This window comes from Enoplosus armatus, chromosome 2 (assembly GCF_043641665.1).
Source record: "Enoplosus armatus isolate fEnoArm2 chromosome 2, fEnoArm2.hap1, whole genome shotgun sequence".
In the NCBI taxonomy this organism is placed as follows: domain Eukaryota; kingdom Metazoa; phylum Chordata; class Actinopteri; order Centrarchiformes; family Enoplosidae; genus Enoplosus; species Enoplosus armatus.
The window spans coordinates 15,131,181-15,147,751 of record NC_092181.1 but is presented as its reverse complement, the minus strand read 5'-3'; the positions used below and the strand labels follow the sequence as shown (position 1 = coordinate 15,147,751).

The 16,571-nt window shown below is 44.1% G+C and overlaps 1 protein-coding gene across 1 annotated transcript; it reads left to right on the top strand.

The window, feature by feature from the left end:
* Positions 1 to 230: 230 nt before the first annotated feature.
* polq (polymerase (DNA directed), theta) lies at positions 231 to 16,082 on the top strand. The gene is made up of 35 exons (XM_070915148.1): positions 231 to 301; positions 446 to 542; positions 614 to 1,065; positions 1,160 to 1,404; positions 1,987 to 2,163; positions 2,244 to 2,374; positions 2,474 to 2,630; positions 2,719 to 2,830; positions 2,938 to 3,139; positions 3,242 to 3,383; positions 3,565 to 3,711; positions 3,808 to 4,020; positions 4,215 to 4,357; positions 4,462 to 4,651; positions 4,887 to 5,029; positions 5,184 to 5,377; positions 5,962 to 6,086; positions 6,550 to 6,793; positions 7,687 to 9,307; positions 9,398 to 11,039; positions 11,269 to 11,409; positions 11,502 to 11,704; positions 12,012 to 12,219; positions 12,323 to 12,516; positions 12,633 to 12,761; positions 12,898 to 13,072; positions 13,230 to 13,353; positions 14,138 to 14,255; positions 14,319 to 14,420; positions 14,498 to 14,599; positions 14,692 to 14,803; positions 14,962 to 15,086; positions 15,208 to 15,343; positions 15,447 to 15,553; positions 15,969 to 16,082. The coding sequence occupies exons 1-35, from the start codon at positions 231 to 233 to the stop codon at positions 16,080 to 16,082; spliced, it is 8,538 nt and encodes a 2,845-aa protein (XP_070771249.1).
* Positions 16,083 to 16,571: the final 489 nt, after the last annotated feature.

The window sequence follows — 16,571 nt, the reverse complement described above, 5'->3', positions numbered from 1 at the left end:
TGTTTTGGTGTAGCACCGGGGCGGCGCTACGGCGGACTTTTTGATTTCAGATGTGTGCTCTTAGCAACCAAAATAATTAATTTCTACGGCGACGCTTGTTTCCGCTTTCTTATCTTTGATACATGTCGTTAAATATAGTTTATAAACTCGGGTCAGGAGTCAAACTGATGTCATGTTAATTTACATCCAGCTACTCACGCGTTTGTCAAAAACAGTACAACCTCTTCAGTATGAGCACCTCAGGTCCTTCTCTGAAAAAGAAAAGCTACATGGGGCAGCACCAGATCAAGAAGAAGAAAGGGTAAGTTTAAGTCACAATTTCACTTCATTTATAATGTCGGCCGATTTAGAAGAATCCGGACCAGATTCCTCCTGTTGCCTGGAGACATCTTCCAATCTGCGTAACTGAATTCTATTGATGGACATCAGTCTTACCTGTGCACAGCTTCCAAGCTCCTGATGAGCCACCAGACGGAGACAGACTGTTGCAGAAAGCCGGTTATCTGCCAGACAAAACAAACATCAGCAGAGGCGGCCTCATGGTGAGTGTGACAGCTTGACAGAGAGTTTTTCTACATAGATCACAAATGACATGCATTAATCTCCATTTTAGGGTGGAGGGGCAGCGTTTCCACTGGGAGAATCCACATTAGCTCTGGATGAAGAGATGCTGCAGGTGTTGGATGCTGTAGACCCTGTGAAGCCTGCAGCTGACAATGCTTGTCCAACAGCAGTAAACAGAGATGCGCAGGAGGAGCCAGCATCATCAGCTGTCTTTGCCCCTTTACGGTCTCTTGCACCAGTTGCAGACAATAAGAGGGAGAGTGACACCAGTGCCACCAGCAACCAGGACAGAGTGTGTGGGCGTAGTGGTGATTGTAAGAGACCAGGGTGGAGAGCTGAATGCAAAGACCTTGCTCAGAGGCTTCTCTTCAGTGAGGACTCGGAAGCGGAGCATGCTCAGAGGGCTGCAGAGAACATCCAGCCATCACCAGCCTCTAGCTGCATCAATGGACCATCCAGTCAAGAAATAAAAAAACCTCAGCAAGCAGGCAGCTCCACCAAGTGAGTCTAAACTTGCCCAGATCTTCTTTTGTTTGAATTATCTGCTTCTGTACTTTTCTGTTAACAAATGTTCGTCTTACTTTGCGTGTTTCAGTGGGCAGAAACCTGCGTCCAGAAGAAAGAGCTCTCCTCTTGGCAAAGACAAAAGGCGGCCAAACGTGGATGCTGATCCACCCCTGGATGTATCCAGGGACTACATCTTGTTTAGCCCCACCCGCCTCGCAGCGGCAATGAAGAAGGCCAAACTCCAGCAGTCATTACAGAATCAGTCCGCCTCTGTACTCACGGTCCCCAGTGGCTTAGACCTCAGTACTCTGAGTGACACTTTACCTCAGCCAGGTGAAGTCATTTAAGTACACTTATAAAACCTATCAGAGGTTGATATTTTGTGCCATTGTTTTTGTTTCTCTGTGTTATTGACTCCTTCAACACCTTGTCATGGCTGGATCAACCTGCTAGAGCCGCTATTAACTCACCTTTTCCTCCCACTCTCTGTGCTTTGCAGTTTTTCCACACTAGAACACTACTTGGGTGTAGTAATACTACATGTATAAACTTCAATTTAGAAACTTAGCAACATATGAGCACAAAAGTGAAATCAAAGTGCTTTACATAAGACATATAAAAGATTTAAAGAGAAAAATACGATTTGAATAAAACAGAAAAAATAAATATTGCAGAGCAAGATATGAATGAATAGTCTCAAATGTAATCTAATAAAAGACCATTGAACACACAGTAAGCCTGGAGCTTTTGGGGCCCTGGGGCAGTTGCCCTTGCAAATTGTGTGAACGTATCTCTCGTCCAGATTGTATAATTAAACTGCATTACATTTATGTCTGACATTAGATTGCGTCTCCTGCCACCAGTTTGATTTAATACCATGTGTAAAAGGAGTATTTTACTTGTGCTCTACTGTAGGTATTGCCTTGTGTGCTCCCGCGGGGCAAGCTGAAGAGCTGCTGCTATCCAGTTGGGGCTTACCAAAACCTGTCCTGGAGCGCTACCAGAAGCACGGAGTGACCCACATGTTCGAATGGCAGGCTCAGTGCCTCGCTGTCGGACAGGTGCTGCAGGGAGGTAACCTGGTGTACTCTGGTAAGAAAACTCAACGTCTCTCTGAGTGATTCAAGGAGTCAGTCACTGTCAGTTTCAGGTTTATATTTCTTCTTTTTCAGCCCCCACAAGTGCTGGGAAAACTCTGGTGTCGGAGCTGCTGATGTTGAAGCGTGTGTTGGAGACTAAAAGAAAAGCTCTCTTCATTCTGCCATTCGTCTCTGTGGCCAAAGAGAAGATGCACTACCTTCAGGTGAGGGAGAGGCGGACAGAAAAAATACATGCATGTTGTTTTGGAACGTTGTGTGTTTGTGTGTGTGTCTAACAGACTTGCTCCTCTGACCTTTATTAGAGTGTATTTGAAGAGGCAGGAGTTCGCGTGGAGGGATATATGGGCAGCACGTCGGCTGCTGGAGGGTTCACAGCACTGGATGTGGCTGTTTGCACCATAGAGAAAGCCAATTCTCTCATTAACAGACTCATTGAAGAGGACAATATGGGTCTACTAGGTAATATACCAGTGATAATTGTATTGTGTGTTTTCTTGAATATAAAACATACAGTATGAGTTAGTGTATGTTATTTTTGTACCACTAGGTATGGTGGTGGTGGATGAGTTGCATATGGTTGGAGATTCTGGAAGAGGATACCTGCTAGAACTACTCTTAACCAAAATCCGCTATATTGCACAGAAGCAGAACACCACTGGGTTTGTGTCCATTAGTATGTCTGTACCTTTGTCTTGTGTAACAGCTTCAGTGTTTAAAAACTCTGTTCGTCTGCTACATGTGTTAATGTGTACAACTCTGTCTGCAGGTCTCTTTCTGAAGGTGTACAGATCATAGGTATGAGCGCCACCTTGCCTAACCTCTCCCTCCTGGCTAGCTGGTTAGGCGCAGAGCTTTACCAGACAGACTACAGGCCTGTGCCCCTGCAGGAGCACCTCAAGGTGGGCTGCAACATCTATGACAAGAGCCTCTCTGTGGTCCGGCAATTTACTCCCGCGCTCCACATTAAGGTAATTGAGCGTAGTTCGGATATTGTGTGATCATGAATGATGCCTGCTCTCTCAAGACCAGTAACATAATCATGTTTTATGTGTAATTGCACTTTCATAAAGGGGGATGATGACCACATAGTGAGCTTGTGCTATGAGACTGTGAGAGAGGGCCGCTCTGTGCTGCTGTTCTGCCCCTCGAAGAACTGGTGTGAGAAACTGGCAGACAGCATCGCCAGAGAATTCTACAACCTCAGACATGCTGGTGCCTGGAATTTAAATGGATCTCAAAATAATTTACTTTACATTTAACTTTTTCTGTATTTAATAGTGAAGTCAAACTGTAGCTTGTTCTGTACAGATATTACAGTAGTTATTTGGTTCAAGAGTCATGTTAAACTGATGCGTTGAACAAGAAAGTCTAGATCCTGGTCGCATCCTTTCAGATTGTCAGGGCGAAGCAGAGACTCGGCAGGTGTGTCTGGATTGGGAGGGACTAGTGGATGTTATAGCCCAGCTGCGACGAACTCCAGCTGGTTTGGACCCCATCCTACAGCGAACCGTGCCATGGGGGGTGGCCTTCCACCACGCCGGTGAACACACTCACACAACTTCTTAACCGCAGCAAAGTTCACTCTGAATGGTACTGTTTTTTTATTATATAAATGAGATAAAGTTTGCCTCTGTAGGTTTGACGTTTGATGAGCGTGACGTGTTGGAGGGAGCTTTTCGTCAGGGCATGGTCAGAGTCCTGGCTGCCACCTCGACCCTCTCTTCAGGGGTTAATCTCCCAGCTCGCAGGGTCATCATTCGAACCCCCACCTTCAATGGACACTTGTTGGACCCGCTCACATACAAACAGATGGCTGGACGAGCGGGGAGGAAAGGGGTAGACACTATAGGTATGGAGGCAAGAAGGGGGCAAATAATTAAAGAAAAAAGGTTGAATTATTGCTTATTCGTTGTTATTCCAGAGTGCAGAACAAAACATGATCAGCAGTCTTGTGTGATAATAATCGAGCACATGTCAGTTGAAAAGTGAATTTAAAAACATCTCTCTTTTGGTCTCACGTCATTTTGTTTCGTCCTCTTTCAGGTGAGAGTGTGCTGGTGTGTAAGGAAGCAGAGCGTCAGAAAGGTATTATTCTCCTTAAGGGTGCTCTTCAGCCAATCAGCAGCTGCCTGGTGAAAAGGGAGGGAGACGGTGTCACCACCAGCATGCTGCGAGCCATCCTAGAGGTATGGCCGTAAATAGATCACGATTAATTCCAAATCCAAAAACAGATTTCTGCCCCGTGGGCTCTTTGTTTTATGTCCCTAATTTGAATCGTCCCAACATGCAGATCATTGTTGGAGGTGTAGCCAGCACGCCACAGGATGTGAGGTCATATGCTTCGTGCTCACTGCTGGCTGCCAGCATGAAATGTGACGGCAAAGAAGAATCAAATGAGGAGACCAACAAAGGAGCTATTGAGGCCTGTGTTGAATGGCTGATGGACAATGAATTCATTAGTATTCAGAAGGACGGACAAGGTACTGTCTTTTTCATGTTCAATTCTTCATATCTTGACATGTGATGAAAGCAGACTTTTAGGAACAAATTGAACCATTGGTACAAAAGTGTTCTTACTTGATTCAATTATTGAAGAATAATGCGAGCGTTCTCTGTATTTATGTCATTTCGTTTTACAGTGTACAAGGCAAAGTATCAGCTTTACCACCTTTGTCATTACGATAACTACTGTACATGATGTCTTTGCATATCCAGAGGAGCGTTACTGTCCGACTCAACTTGGTGCCGCCACCCTTTCCTCCTCCCTCTCCCCTCCTGAGGCTGTGGGAATATTTGCAGATCTCCAACGGGCCATGAAGGGCTTTGTACTGGAAAATGACTTGCACATTTTGTATCTGGTACACATGCACATATCTTGTATTATTAAGTTTCTGTCAACTTCATTCACTCCCTATCATCCCTGATCCCTCACCAATACATTCCTAATTGTAATCTGAACTCTAGCTCGCAGTTTCCTTGGACCAAAAATGTCCTCTCCTTAAAACTCCTCAGATCACCCCGTTGTACGCAGAGTGGACTACCATAGATTGGTATCAGTTCTTCTGTCTGTGGGAGCAGCTCTCGTCATCGATGAAGAGAGTAGCGGAGCTGGTGGGCGTCCAGGAAGGTTTTCTTGCACGATCTGTCAGCGGCAAACTTGTCGCCAAGACAGAGAAGCAGCGTAGACAGATGGCTATTCATAAACGGTATGGTTTATTTTAATTACACAAACTGTATGTAGATCATAGTATTGGCTAATAGTCCCCCTCATGTTGTTTTCTGTTGTTGAAGTAAAACGTCATTGACAGTTCATGGAGGAATCCAAAATATGAGAATTATAATTTTAAACACTCGTAGCTTGGAAACAAAATCTAATTTAATGGTAAACTATAGTCACAGTTATACACTTTATAGTTTGTATAGTATACCATGGGAGCACAATTACATGATCAATAAAAGATCAATAAAGGTAACTTTGTGAAGCTTATAATGTTCAGTTTTGGATGAATGTAACAACCAGCTATCGAACATTATATTTTATATATAGTTCTAGTTTATGGATGGTTAATGTTCATGATTAGCTTATTCTATCCATATGTTTGTTCTCTTGTGCTTCCTTTATGCACCTTGATCCTTGACATTGTGGCCCTTGAATAAAAGGTGACTCAGAAGAGAGACCGTAAAACAAAACCACTCAAGGATTTATCCCCTGAGAGTCAAACAACATATAAAGTTCTTTAGAGATGGTTTGATCACATAGGACTTTTGTCTATCTGTTATCTCTTCACAGGTTTTTCACAACCCTTGTGCTACAGGATCTGGTGAGTGAGGTGCCTTTGGGAACAGTGGCATCCAAATACAACTGCAATCGTGGGCAGCTACAGTCTCTCCAGCAGTCTGCTTCTTCGTATGCAGGTACGTGACATGTTACCCTATAGAATATATAGACTTTGAATTCTTCACAAGGCTTTACATGAAAGAGGGAGGGCAGTTACAAGCATAGTAACTTGATGCAAGAGCCAGGAACACTTTAGACTGACGGACATACAGTACAGCATAGACTCCATTCCATTAGCTGATGTTTCGGCACCTACATGCTTCTTTCAGAGACACATATCCATCATTCTAAAGTGCTCATGCTTCTTGCATCAAGTTACTGTGAGAGGGTTTATGAGGTCCTAGTGTAATTCAGACTCAGTGGGGGGGGGGGGGGGGTGCTTAAGTGTGGCTCTGTGCGTGAGTATATATCATACTAATTATGGTGTTTATTATCAATGATCAATGTAAACAGAAAGAAAACCAAAAAGCAACACATTAGCAATTCAGTGACTCTAAATCAGCTGACAGGAACACTCTGACCTGTCCACCATCCCTTCAGGTATGGTAACAGTGTTCTGCAAGCGTCTGGGCTGGCACAACATGGAGCTACTGTTGTCCCAGTACCAGACCAGGCTGAGCTTTGGAGTCCAGAGGGAGCTGGTCGACCTTGTCAGGGTTTCCCTCCTGAATGCAGCGCGAGCCAGAACACTCTACGCACAAGGCCTCTGCACTGTTGCTGAACTAGCCAGGGCTACTGTGGCTGATGTGGAGAAAGCCTTGAGGAATGCTGTCCCATTTAAGAGGTAAGTGTGTGTTTGTGTGTGTTCCATTAAGATATAAATGCATATTAGGTAAACAAGGATATGAGCCTCTTTACAGCACACAGGCTATTTCAAATTAAGGGCCAGCTGCCGAGACGAGTATATAAAATAGCACTTATTTCCGCTCTCAGCTTACACACATTAACAAGAGTGTTTTCTATGATGAAGTAAAGAAGTCATAGCTAAAAACACTCTATTTTCCACTTTTAAATTAGCCTATCAAAAAGAAAGGTACAGATAACTCATGTAAACCTCACACTAAGGCAAGGAAGGACCTGTATTTTCAAGACAAACTTGGATAACGGCAGCTCAGTGGTGCCGGCACATGAGGCACAGGCGCTGAAAAGATAGTATATAGTACCATAATGAAAAATGAATCACCTTCAGTTGATCTAAATGTTTTAAGTTAATGCAGTTGTCAGTCCAATCCAATGGCATTAATGAAAAGAGTAAATCCTGCACATTAAACCCAAACCACAAATTGATATTTATATATATATATATGTATATAAAGATTAAAACGTTGTAGGCTAAAAGGTTCTATAATGACAGGTGTGGTTAACCATCTGACTGGCCTGGGATGATCATTTCCAAACAATTAACAATTCAAAAAGTACACAATGAAAACTCAATCAAAAGTACATCAATCCCAGAGAGTGGGAATACAGAGACAATAATACATACAAATATATATATATATAAAAGACATTTCAAATACATCCAAAATAGTTGTAGTAGACTGCAATACAAAAGTTTTCCATTTAAATAAATAGATAGAAGTAGGTACGTTCCTGTAAACTTGTACAGTGTAGCATCAGCACACTAATCTATAATCATGACCCCAGGTGTAAAGCTTATTTTACTGTCTGTCTCAGCTCTAAGCGCGCAGTGGATGAGAGTGAAGTGGAGGCGGCTGAGAGACGGAGCCTCCGCTGTGTGTGGGTCACCGGTGGTCGGGCCCTGACGGAACAGGAAGCCGCCGTTGAGATAGTGTCTGAGGCAAGGCTCCTCCTTCAGGAAGACCTGGCCCAGTTAGGAGTTCAGTGGGACCCGACAACACTTCCATCTGGTGCCCCTGCTGTAAACAACCCGGATGACCATCACAGCGGGGACTCAGACTCCTCGTCTGCCTCACGTATCAGCTCTCATGAAGCACAGATGGACAAGATTAAAGATCACAAAGAAGGAGACGGGGTCGAGAAAAGTGAGAGCAGAGATATTGACAGACATGGAGAGGAGAATAAGGACGAATATAAATGTGAGAAAAGGATGTCTGAAAGGAAAATAGAGAAAGCAGACGCCAAGAGAGAGCAAGGGAAGTCAAAGTCTGAAGACACAGTAGTAAACAGAAAAATGGAGGAGCAGAGGAAGGATGACAGCAGAGAGCCAGGCAATGAAGTGCAAGTGGAAAGAAACAAAGAAACAAAAAAAGATGAGACAAATAAAAAAGCATTATTGGCAAATGACTCAGAAGATCCAGATGAAAAAAGAGAAACACAAAAGCACACAAGGTCAAAGCAAGGAGGGGACGAGCGCAAAAAAGCAGAGCCAAAGGACGGGGAGACAGGTAAAGGGGTTGTCTCAATCAGAGAAGAGAGTCATCAAGCACGTCGTCCTGTTCCTGAAAGGAGCCTGACACAGGAATTGGCTGCGATTGTATCCAGCCCCCTGCTTCAACCGATGTCACGTCCTCAGCCGTCTCTTTCCCCAATGCCCCCTCCTCGGTTTAGAGCTCCAGTATCCAGAGTAGAAGAACAACACAGTGTTCCTACAAGGACATCAAATGGAGATAATATCACAGGGCTCGCTGCCTCACCTGTGCAGCCAGGTAGACTGAAACACTCGAGAGCCTTAAGCAAAGTCCTCCACTCTATACAGACTGACAAAAGCCTACAAGACAATGTAGAGACTGCACAGACATCACACGCAAAACCCACAGTAGTTTCTTCAGTCCAAAAGTCAGCGCCTGCAGGCCAGGTGCCTACGACTGTTCAAGCCCCTGGCCCTGTGCAAGAAACGCCTCCTGGTGTTTCTGCACCCACAAATGCAGATATGTTAGACTCTCCCCTGCCTGTCTCTCCTACCTCTGTTCCCTTATTCTCTCCCGAGGCCAAGCGAAGAAGGATAGACGACGGAGAGGTAGATAAGTTTTCATCTCCCGAGCTGTACGCAGGAGATGAGAGAGACAAAGAAGCTGAGGGAGCTGTTAAAAAAGGAGAAGAGAGTTTTGGTGACAGCTTTGAACTGGACACTCAGACTGAGAGAATCATTGTTCAACAGACATGCCAACACAGAGATGGGAATGATGGAGGTACGAATCAGTCGGTGGAAACAAAAAAGATAAGAGAGGAGGAAATGGTAGAAGCGGCTGTAGAGCTGGATAAGGACACAAATGAGGAAAGTCACAGGCTTGGAGCCTCTGACAATGCATTTCCCAGATTCAATATTTCTGTCACAGATAGCCAGATGGAGCTCATCCTTAACACCAGCCACCAGGTGAGTGACCAAAATCATCTATTATGAACTGATTATAAACATCAAACGTATTCAAATAGTTTGCCTCTTAAAATTATGTTGTTTTTACAGATTTCTCCTGGTCCAGGTGGTGATAATGTAGTTGAAGATAAAGATGAAGGTGGTGATGAGGATGAGGCCCTCGGTGCCGATCAGGCTGCCTCTGAGAGTGTCAACAGAAGCAGTAGCTTCCTGTTCGACAGCCTGTATGACAGTTCTCTACTAGCTGGTCTGAGCCCACCCGAGATCCATGGCCAGTCAGACGAAGAGGGATCTGTTGGCCAGGAAATCGGAGACAGGTGCCGTCCTCCGTCGACCCAGGAGCAGAGGCGCAGCGAGCTTCTCACCAATCAGGAGGCGGAAAAGCAGGAGGCAATCCAGTGGGGCGAGTCCTCCTTCAACCTGTCTGAGTGGGGCGACTCGCTGCTGGTGGGCGAACACTTTCTGGAGAGGCAGAGCTTGCTCAAACACACAGAGAGAACTCAAAAAGAGCAAGAAGCCAGTCATCATACAGCTCAGCAACCCAGTACAGACCACGTTCTGCCTGAAGAACAGCTGCCAGAACCCACTACTACAACTACCACCACAACTCAAAATGAGTACGACAAGGCTAAAGCCAGTGATTATCAAGGCCATACACACAAAAGTAAACGGCATAATAATGCGCAAAATGACAATAAACCAGGCAGGAGACAGGAAACGATGAATGAAGAGGGTGAAAATGGGCAACAAGCAGAAAGAAAAGGAATGGAGGAAAAGGAAGAGGAAATTAATGCTTTATTGCCAGATGATGCTGTTTTAAAACACCCACGTGTCCAAAATGCACCTCTTTATTGCAGCCCTGGTTTACAAGAGATATTTGACCGTTGGCCTAGTATGTCTGAGCAGCCCTGGCAAAACACTACAACAGGACTCACAGCCACTCATACACTCACAAATGCTGCAAATACAGCAGAAGTTCCAGATCTACCTCAGCCTTCAATACAGGTGGGCAGAAAAAGGGGAAAGCAGAACGTGCAGGTTGTTGCTCCTGAAAGCGATTCCCGAGAAGAACAACCCTCAAGACGTGACAGTGAGGATGTAACAGAGAGACCAGGCTCTGCTGGTGATCTCATTCCCCCAACTCAGGAAACGCCACCTGTCACACCCAGAGTAAAACTGACCACCTCATCTGTCCTATCGCCTCTCACCGTTAAGCCACTCAACCAGTCGACTCCCTCAGCCCTCCTGCCACGTAGACCAGCAATCACAAAATGTGCTAAATCTGGCCCAGGACACAGTGATGACATCTCAGAAGCTGTTGCTGACACTAAACAGCCTAATTCCACATATGAGCACAGCCACGAACACCAGCTGAGACAGAAACCAAAGACTCTACCTGTTCCAAGTTCAAAAACAAAACCCCTGCTACACGCTGACCAGAATCTCAGCCCTCCCCGACCTTCTCCATCCTCCCCAAGGCCGAAGCTTCCCTCTGATGGAGAATCGCCTGTGATCGATGAAGGCTTCACTCTTCAGCTGTCCCAGGACGCATCGCTCTGTTCCAGCAACTCGGGGACCTTCTCCATCATAGATGTGGCAAGTGACAGGCGCCTCTTCTACACTTTCATTAATGAGTGGAAGACAAAGGAGCGGTACTCTCTGGCTTTGGCCTGTGAAAAGAGGGAGCACAGACAGCAGCCTGAGGGGGAAATAGGAGGGAGACATAAGAGAGGTAACCGATAAACATGTATAGAAGTGACAGTATAATAAACTGACAGTAAAATGTGATAGAAATTGTTACCAAGCTCTAACCCAAAGATTGACAACATCTGTCAATTTGCTGAGGAGAAGTCTCCTTTCTTGCATTTGTGTTTTTGCTTCATTACCTACAACACAACACATTATAAGCATAGCCTGTGTTGTGTGCAGTCTCCTCGTCCATGCATGTGTTTTCTGTGCAGCGTCAGCAGCTCATCAGAAGCTCCACAGGGCCAACGGTTTTCCAGTAAGAGACAGTGATGGACTGGTGTTAATTGGACTGTCCATCTGCTGGGGAGCAAGAGATGCGTACTACATGTCTCTGCAGCAAGAGCAGAGCAAAGGTATAGACACAAACCTGCATGCATGTATGCACAAGCTCACTCCAAAAGTGTTTTCTTAGTTCAGCCCGTCTGCCCCCCCCCCCCCCTCCCAGGTTTGAGTTCCAGTCTGGCCCCTCCTCCATTGGGTGATGATTTGCCAGTAAGTGAGAGGCTGGCGCAGGTGAAGGCCTGTCTGAGCAGGCCATCGGCTGGTCATGGAGGAGGTGTGGTTGTCACGTATGACATCATACAGGTGTACAAGATGCTGGTCCTGAGCTGTGGTATCAGCTTGGAGGGAAATTGTGAAGATCCCAAGGTGAGGGAAATCATGAGCACACACTCATTTTCATGCACATATGTAGACAGTATATAGATAGAAACGTGCAAACCCTGGTAATAAGACAGCAATGCATGCACTGAAGTTCACTGGGATTGTCCTATTTTTCTACAAAAACTTTTGCTGTCAGAATCATTTGAATTGTGATATAATCACATAGAAATTAGAGAACATTTAATAGTAACACAAAAGAAACAAAATATTTGTTATGTTAAGAACCTTTTATAAAACGCCAGAAACAAACTTCATAATACAGCAAAGTGAGTGTTTTGAATGTTTACCATAGGTGGCGTGCTGGCTGATGGACCCTGGCAGTGAGGAGAGGACTCTGCCCAACATGGTGACTGTCTACTGTCCCGAGGAATTACCGCTGCTGGACGGACTCGGGAATGCGCATTCACACTGTCCTCGTGTTAGGGCAGCGACCAAGAGTGTGCTCGTACACGCTGTCATGAACCATCTCACTGGCCTGTTAGAGAAAGACGGCATGCTTGGTATTAAGAGCAAACACTCTTAACAGACATTCATGAAATATTTACTTATTTAGTGGTAAGAACTGTAGCAAACATTAGTGATGTTTTTGTGCGCATGTGTCAGACTTATTCAGGAGCATTGAGATGCCCTCCCAGGTGTGTTTGGCTCTGTTGGAATTGAATGGAGTGGGCTTCAGTGTTGAAGAGTGTGAACGACAAAAACACGTGATGCAAGCCAAACTCACGGCGCTGGAATCTCAGGCTTACAGCCTGGCCGGACACAGCTTCTCCCTCACCAGCATCGATGACATAGCGCAGGTCTGACGCACCTTCTTTATCCCAGCCATGTTTTTCAATCAAAATCCAAATTACTCAGAAAAGTACAGCAAAGCAGAGTAAAACAGACATTTTCTGACATGTCCGCTGTACTGTAGGTGTTGTTTTTAGAGCTCCATCTGCCTCCAAACGGTGACGTGGGTGGATCGAAAAGTAAGAAGACTCTTGGCTACACCAGGAGAGGCGGTGGCAGAGTACGACTTGGAAAGCAGTTCAGCACCACCAAGGTGAAGCCATTTTGCATTACATGACATTCTTGCTGCTGCCGTCAGGAAATTACACGGTATATTGTACTGTTGGGGAGTGATAAGCTCATATTTGTGAAATGAAGTGGTCACGATGTTTAAACTGAAATGTTGTCAGGATGTTCTGGAGAAGCTTCGCCCGCTGCACCTGTTGCCAGGTGTGATTCTGGAGTGGAGGCGGATCACCAACGCCCTGACTAAAGTGGTGTTCCCCCTGCAGAGGGAGAAGCAACACCACCCTACACTGACCATGGACAGAATATACCCCATCGCCCAGACACACACAGCCACAGGTAAAACCCATACACACACAGATAGACAAACACATTACATGTACCTGTCTTTACCGTATGTAATGTGTTTCACGTAGACACGCCTTGATATCATAAATTCATACTGTTGTGAATGTAAATATAAATCATGCAGTGACGCAGCTCATTCTGTTGTCAGGTAGAGTGAGTTTCACTGAGCCCAACATACAGAACGTCCCCAAAGACTTTGAGATACACATGGCCACGGTGGTGGGTGAGAGCCCACCTTCACAAGACAGCTGCCACATGAACACCAAACCAGGGTAGGTCAAAGTTCACTGCACCTGATCTATGAGCGCGTGGCTTGGTGAGGTCTGGGACCCCTCAGGGAGTACTTGAGGGGATTGAATGTAGCACTTGAAGAATGTAAAATAACTATTGTTGTAATCATAACTTCCTCATTTATAACTGTCACACTATTGGATAAACGTGCCTTCTTGAGAAACAAATTGAGAACAGTCAGACTCATTAAAGCACACCAGCGCTTTGTGATGCATTTTACATCACACCCAGCTGCTTTAGACACAGTATGTAGCTATTTAAATACTTCAGTATTATCTTGCTGGCACATCTTGTTTATAAAAATCTGGATGAGATATTATTTTCATTACGCGAAAGGTTCAAATGTCAATATCAGAGTTAATTTGTGCAGTGTGCTGATCTGCCTGGATCTAAGGCAACTATTCACCTTTGTTTGTTTGTGATGTGTCTACGCTCTTTCATGGTAATATGCGTAATACAATACATACATATAGTGTGATAAGGAAATATATGCAAACACAAGGAATAATAACACCTATAACACCTCTCTTTATAGCAAACAAGTCTTAATTTGTTATAAAGGGAATGTTGGTTTTAGACCTATAGTAGAAACAAAAATATTGTATACAATACACACAGACACGAAAAAAGAACTTAATGCACAACATTACATGCAATGTGTGGATGGGAATGCAGTAAATTCCATGGGTTTTCTCCTATGTTTATAAGAGTAAGTGCTAAGAAGACGGAACGAGTCCTACTAATGCTCTTACTGCTTTGTTACAGAAAGAAGAGACACTCTGTGGTGCCTTCAGTTGCAGCTGGCAGAGCAGAACAAGGCCCGGCCTTCTCTGTCAGCATGAGACATGCCTTTGTACCCTTTTCAGGTTACTATGATGATATAGTTGTTTTGTGTGTGGGTGATCACCTTCTCTGTGTGTAACTTTGTCTCAGACTGTTCTATCAGCTGTGTCTTTCTGCCGTAGGTGGGATGATATTGGCAGCGGATTATTCTCAGCTGGAGTTGAGAGTGTTGGCTCACCTCTCCAAGGATCAACGCCTTCTGCAGGTCAGTAAATAGCAAGAAAACATCATAACAAACCTTAGTTAACGGATAAAGAAATGATGTACTGTGCGTGTCGCCAGGTGCTGAATGGAGGAGCGGACGTGTTTCGCTGCATCGCTGCTGAGTGGAAAAGTGTCGACCCAGAGTCCGTGAACGACAACCTCAGGCAACAGGCAAAACAGGTACAACCAGGCAGGAAGGAGAAGATAACATGGACACGCATGCATTCTCACTGGTAAGCTCACCGGTGTGTACATATATTGGTCTTTTGCAGATTTGCTATGGCATTATCTATGGGATGGGAGCCAAGTCCTTGGGGGAGCAAATGGGAGTGGAAGAGAATGATGCGGCCTGCTACATAGAGAGTTTCAAGGCCAGATACAAAGGTAAACATGGCTGTTAATTTCTTCTATTCATTTTACACACTCATTATTTTCTGGGCCCAAATACCTCCATTATTGTTGCATTTTTTTCTAGAATCCCACATACAAAAGTAAATTGTAAATCCCCACACAGAAACATTATGTTCTGTCTTGTGTTTCAGGGATCAATGCTTTTCTTAGAGAAACTGTGAAGACCTGTTTCAAGAATGGCTTTGTTCGGACCCTGATGGGCCGTCGGAGATACCTACCTGGGATCACCAACGGCAATACGCACATCAGAGCACACGTAAGCATGCTTGTCCATGAGAACTTGCTAGAATTTATTTGTAAGCGGTGCAATGTAAGATTCATGTGATTTCTCATTTATTCACAACTCCTCTGTGTCTCTGTCTTCCTCCCTCATCCAGGCAGAGCGTCAGGCGGTGAACACAACTGTTCAGGGTTCAGCAGCAGACATCGTTAAACTCGCCACTGTGAACATCCAGAGACGACTACGAAGAACATACCCTGCAGCTCCACTCTCTCACCAGCACACACACTCAGGTCACTTACGTTTAATCTTCTTTTCCCGCCGTGTACAAATGAGATAACCACCGTATCGTAAGTTAATCATGTCTGACGATGTCAAATGGTGTCCGCTATGCAGCCAGCAATCACCGCAGGGCTGGGACGTCTCAACTCAGAGGAGCCTACTTTGTCCTGCAGCTGCATGATGAGCTCATCTATGAAACCTCAGAGGAAGACGTCATACAGGTATGAAGATTGTTATTTGTATTATGAGTTCAACCGTAGTATTTGGAGTAGATCTGCAAAGTTACAACACTGTATGTGAGATTTTCACGAGTGATTTGTTATTTCCAGGCTGACAGAGCAGGTTAGTTACAGTTGTATTTATTGATGAGTTCTCATCTTAAGCTGGAAACAGAGAGCCAGTGATAAGAGTGATGAGATCACTTAAATTTGAGTTATTAAATTAACAATGACAGCTGTTTGCAGTAATTGATTGACCAGTCGTAGGCAATAACAAATGGTGATTTTTTTTTTACGTTAATTTAGTGTATTTCCTGCACGTTTTTTAGCGTGGAGAAACAGGGTAGCATGTTCTGGAAACGACCACTTAATAAGAATAATAATTCTTTGTTTTTCTACTGACCCCCCTTTCTGTCAGGTTGCTCAGATAGTCAAGAGGGAGATGGAGTCGGCGGTGAAACTATATGTAAAGCTTAAGGCCAAAGTCAAGGTGGGACCCAGCTGGGGCAATTTGCAGGACCTAGATATATAATGTGAATATATTAATATATGTTAATACTATCATTTGTACTAAATTAAATATTTTTTTAATCACTACTTTAACAATAATTAAATGTAAAATAAATCCATCGTCTATGATTGCACTATGAGCTCTAAATGAACTATTAAATGTATTTATAATTCTATTTTCCGGTGTACAGTGTCACAAATTATACATTTTTGTAAAGAAATATTTTATTTACTGATATCCCAATACAATACATGGTTTTATGTAAGATATTATGTTATGTAATAAGTAATATGTTTTTGTCCGTATATTTTTCCAAATATTTTCATTATTGATGAATGTGCTGATTGTTTACTCTATGAAACGTCAAAGAATTGTGAAAAAAATACCCATTACAACTTCCCAGAGGCCAATGTGATGTGTGCATATGTCTTGCTTTATTCAACAAAACCCAAAGATATTCAGTTTACAATTACATATGACAAAGAAAAGCAGCAAATCCTGGAAAATGTT

Coding starts and splice junctions, on each gene's coding strand:
- polq (XM_070915148.1), top strand. CDS start 231: ATGAGCACCTCAGGTCCTTCTCTGAAAAAGAAAAGCTACATGGGGCAG. Junction 4,652..4,886: donor TATTCAGAAGGACGGACAAG/GTACTGTCTTTT, acceptor TTGCATATCCAG/AGGAGCGTTACTGTCCGACT. Junction 11,705..12,011: donor GAAATTGTGAAGATCCCAAG/GTGAGGGAAATC, acceptor TGTTTACCATAG/GTGGCGTGCTGGCTGATGGA.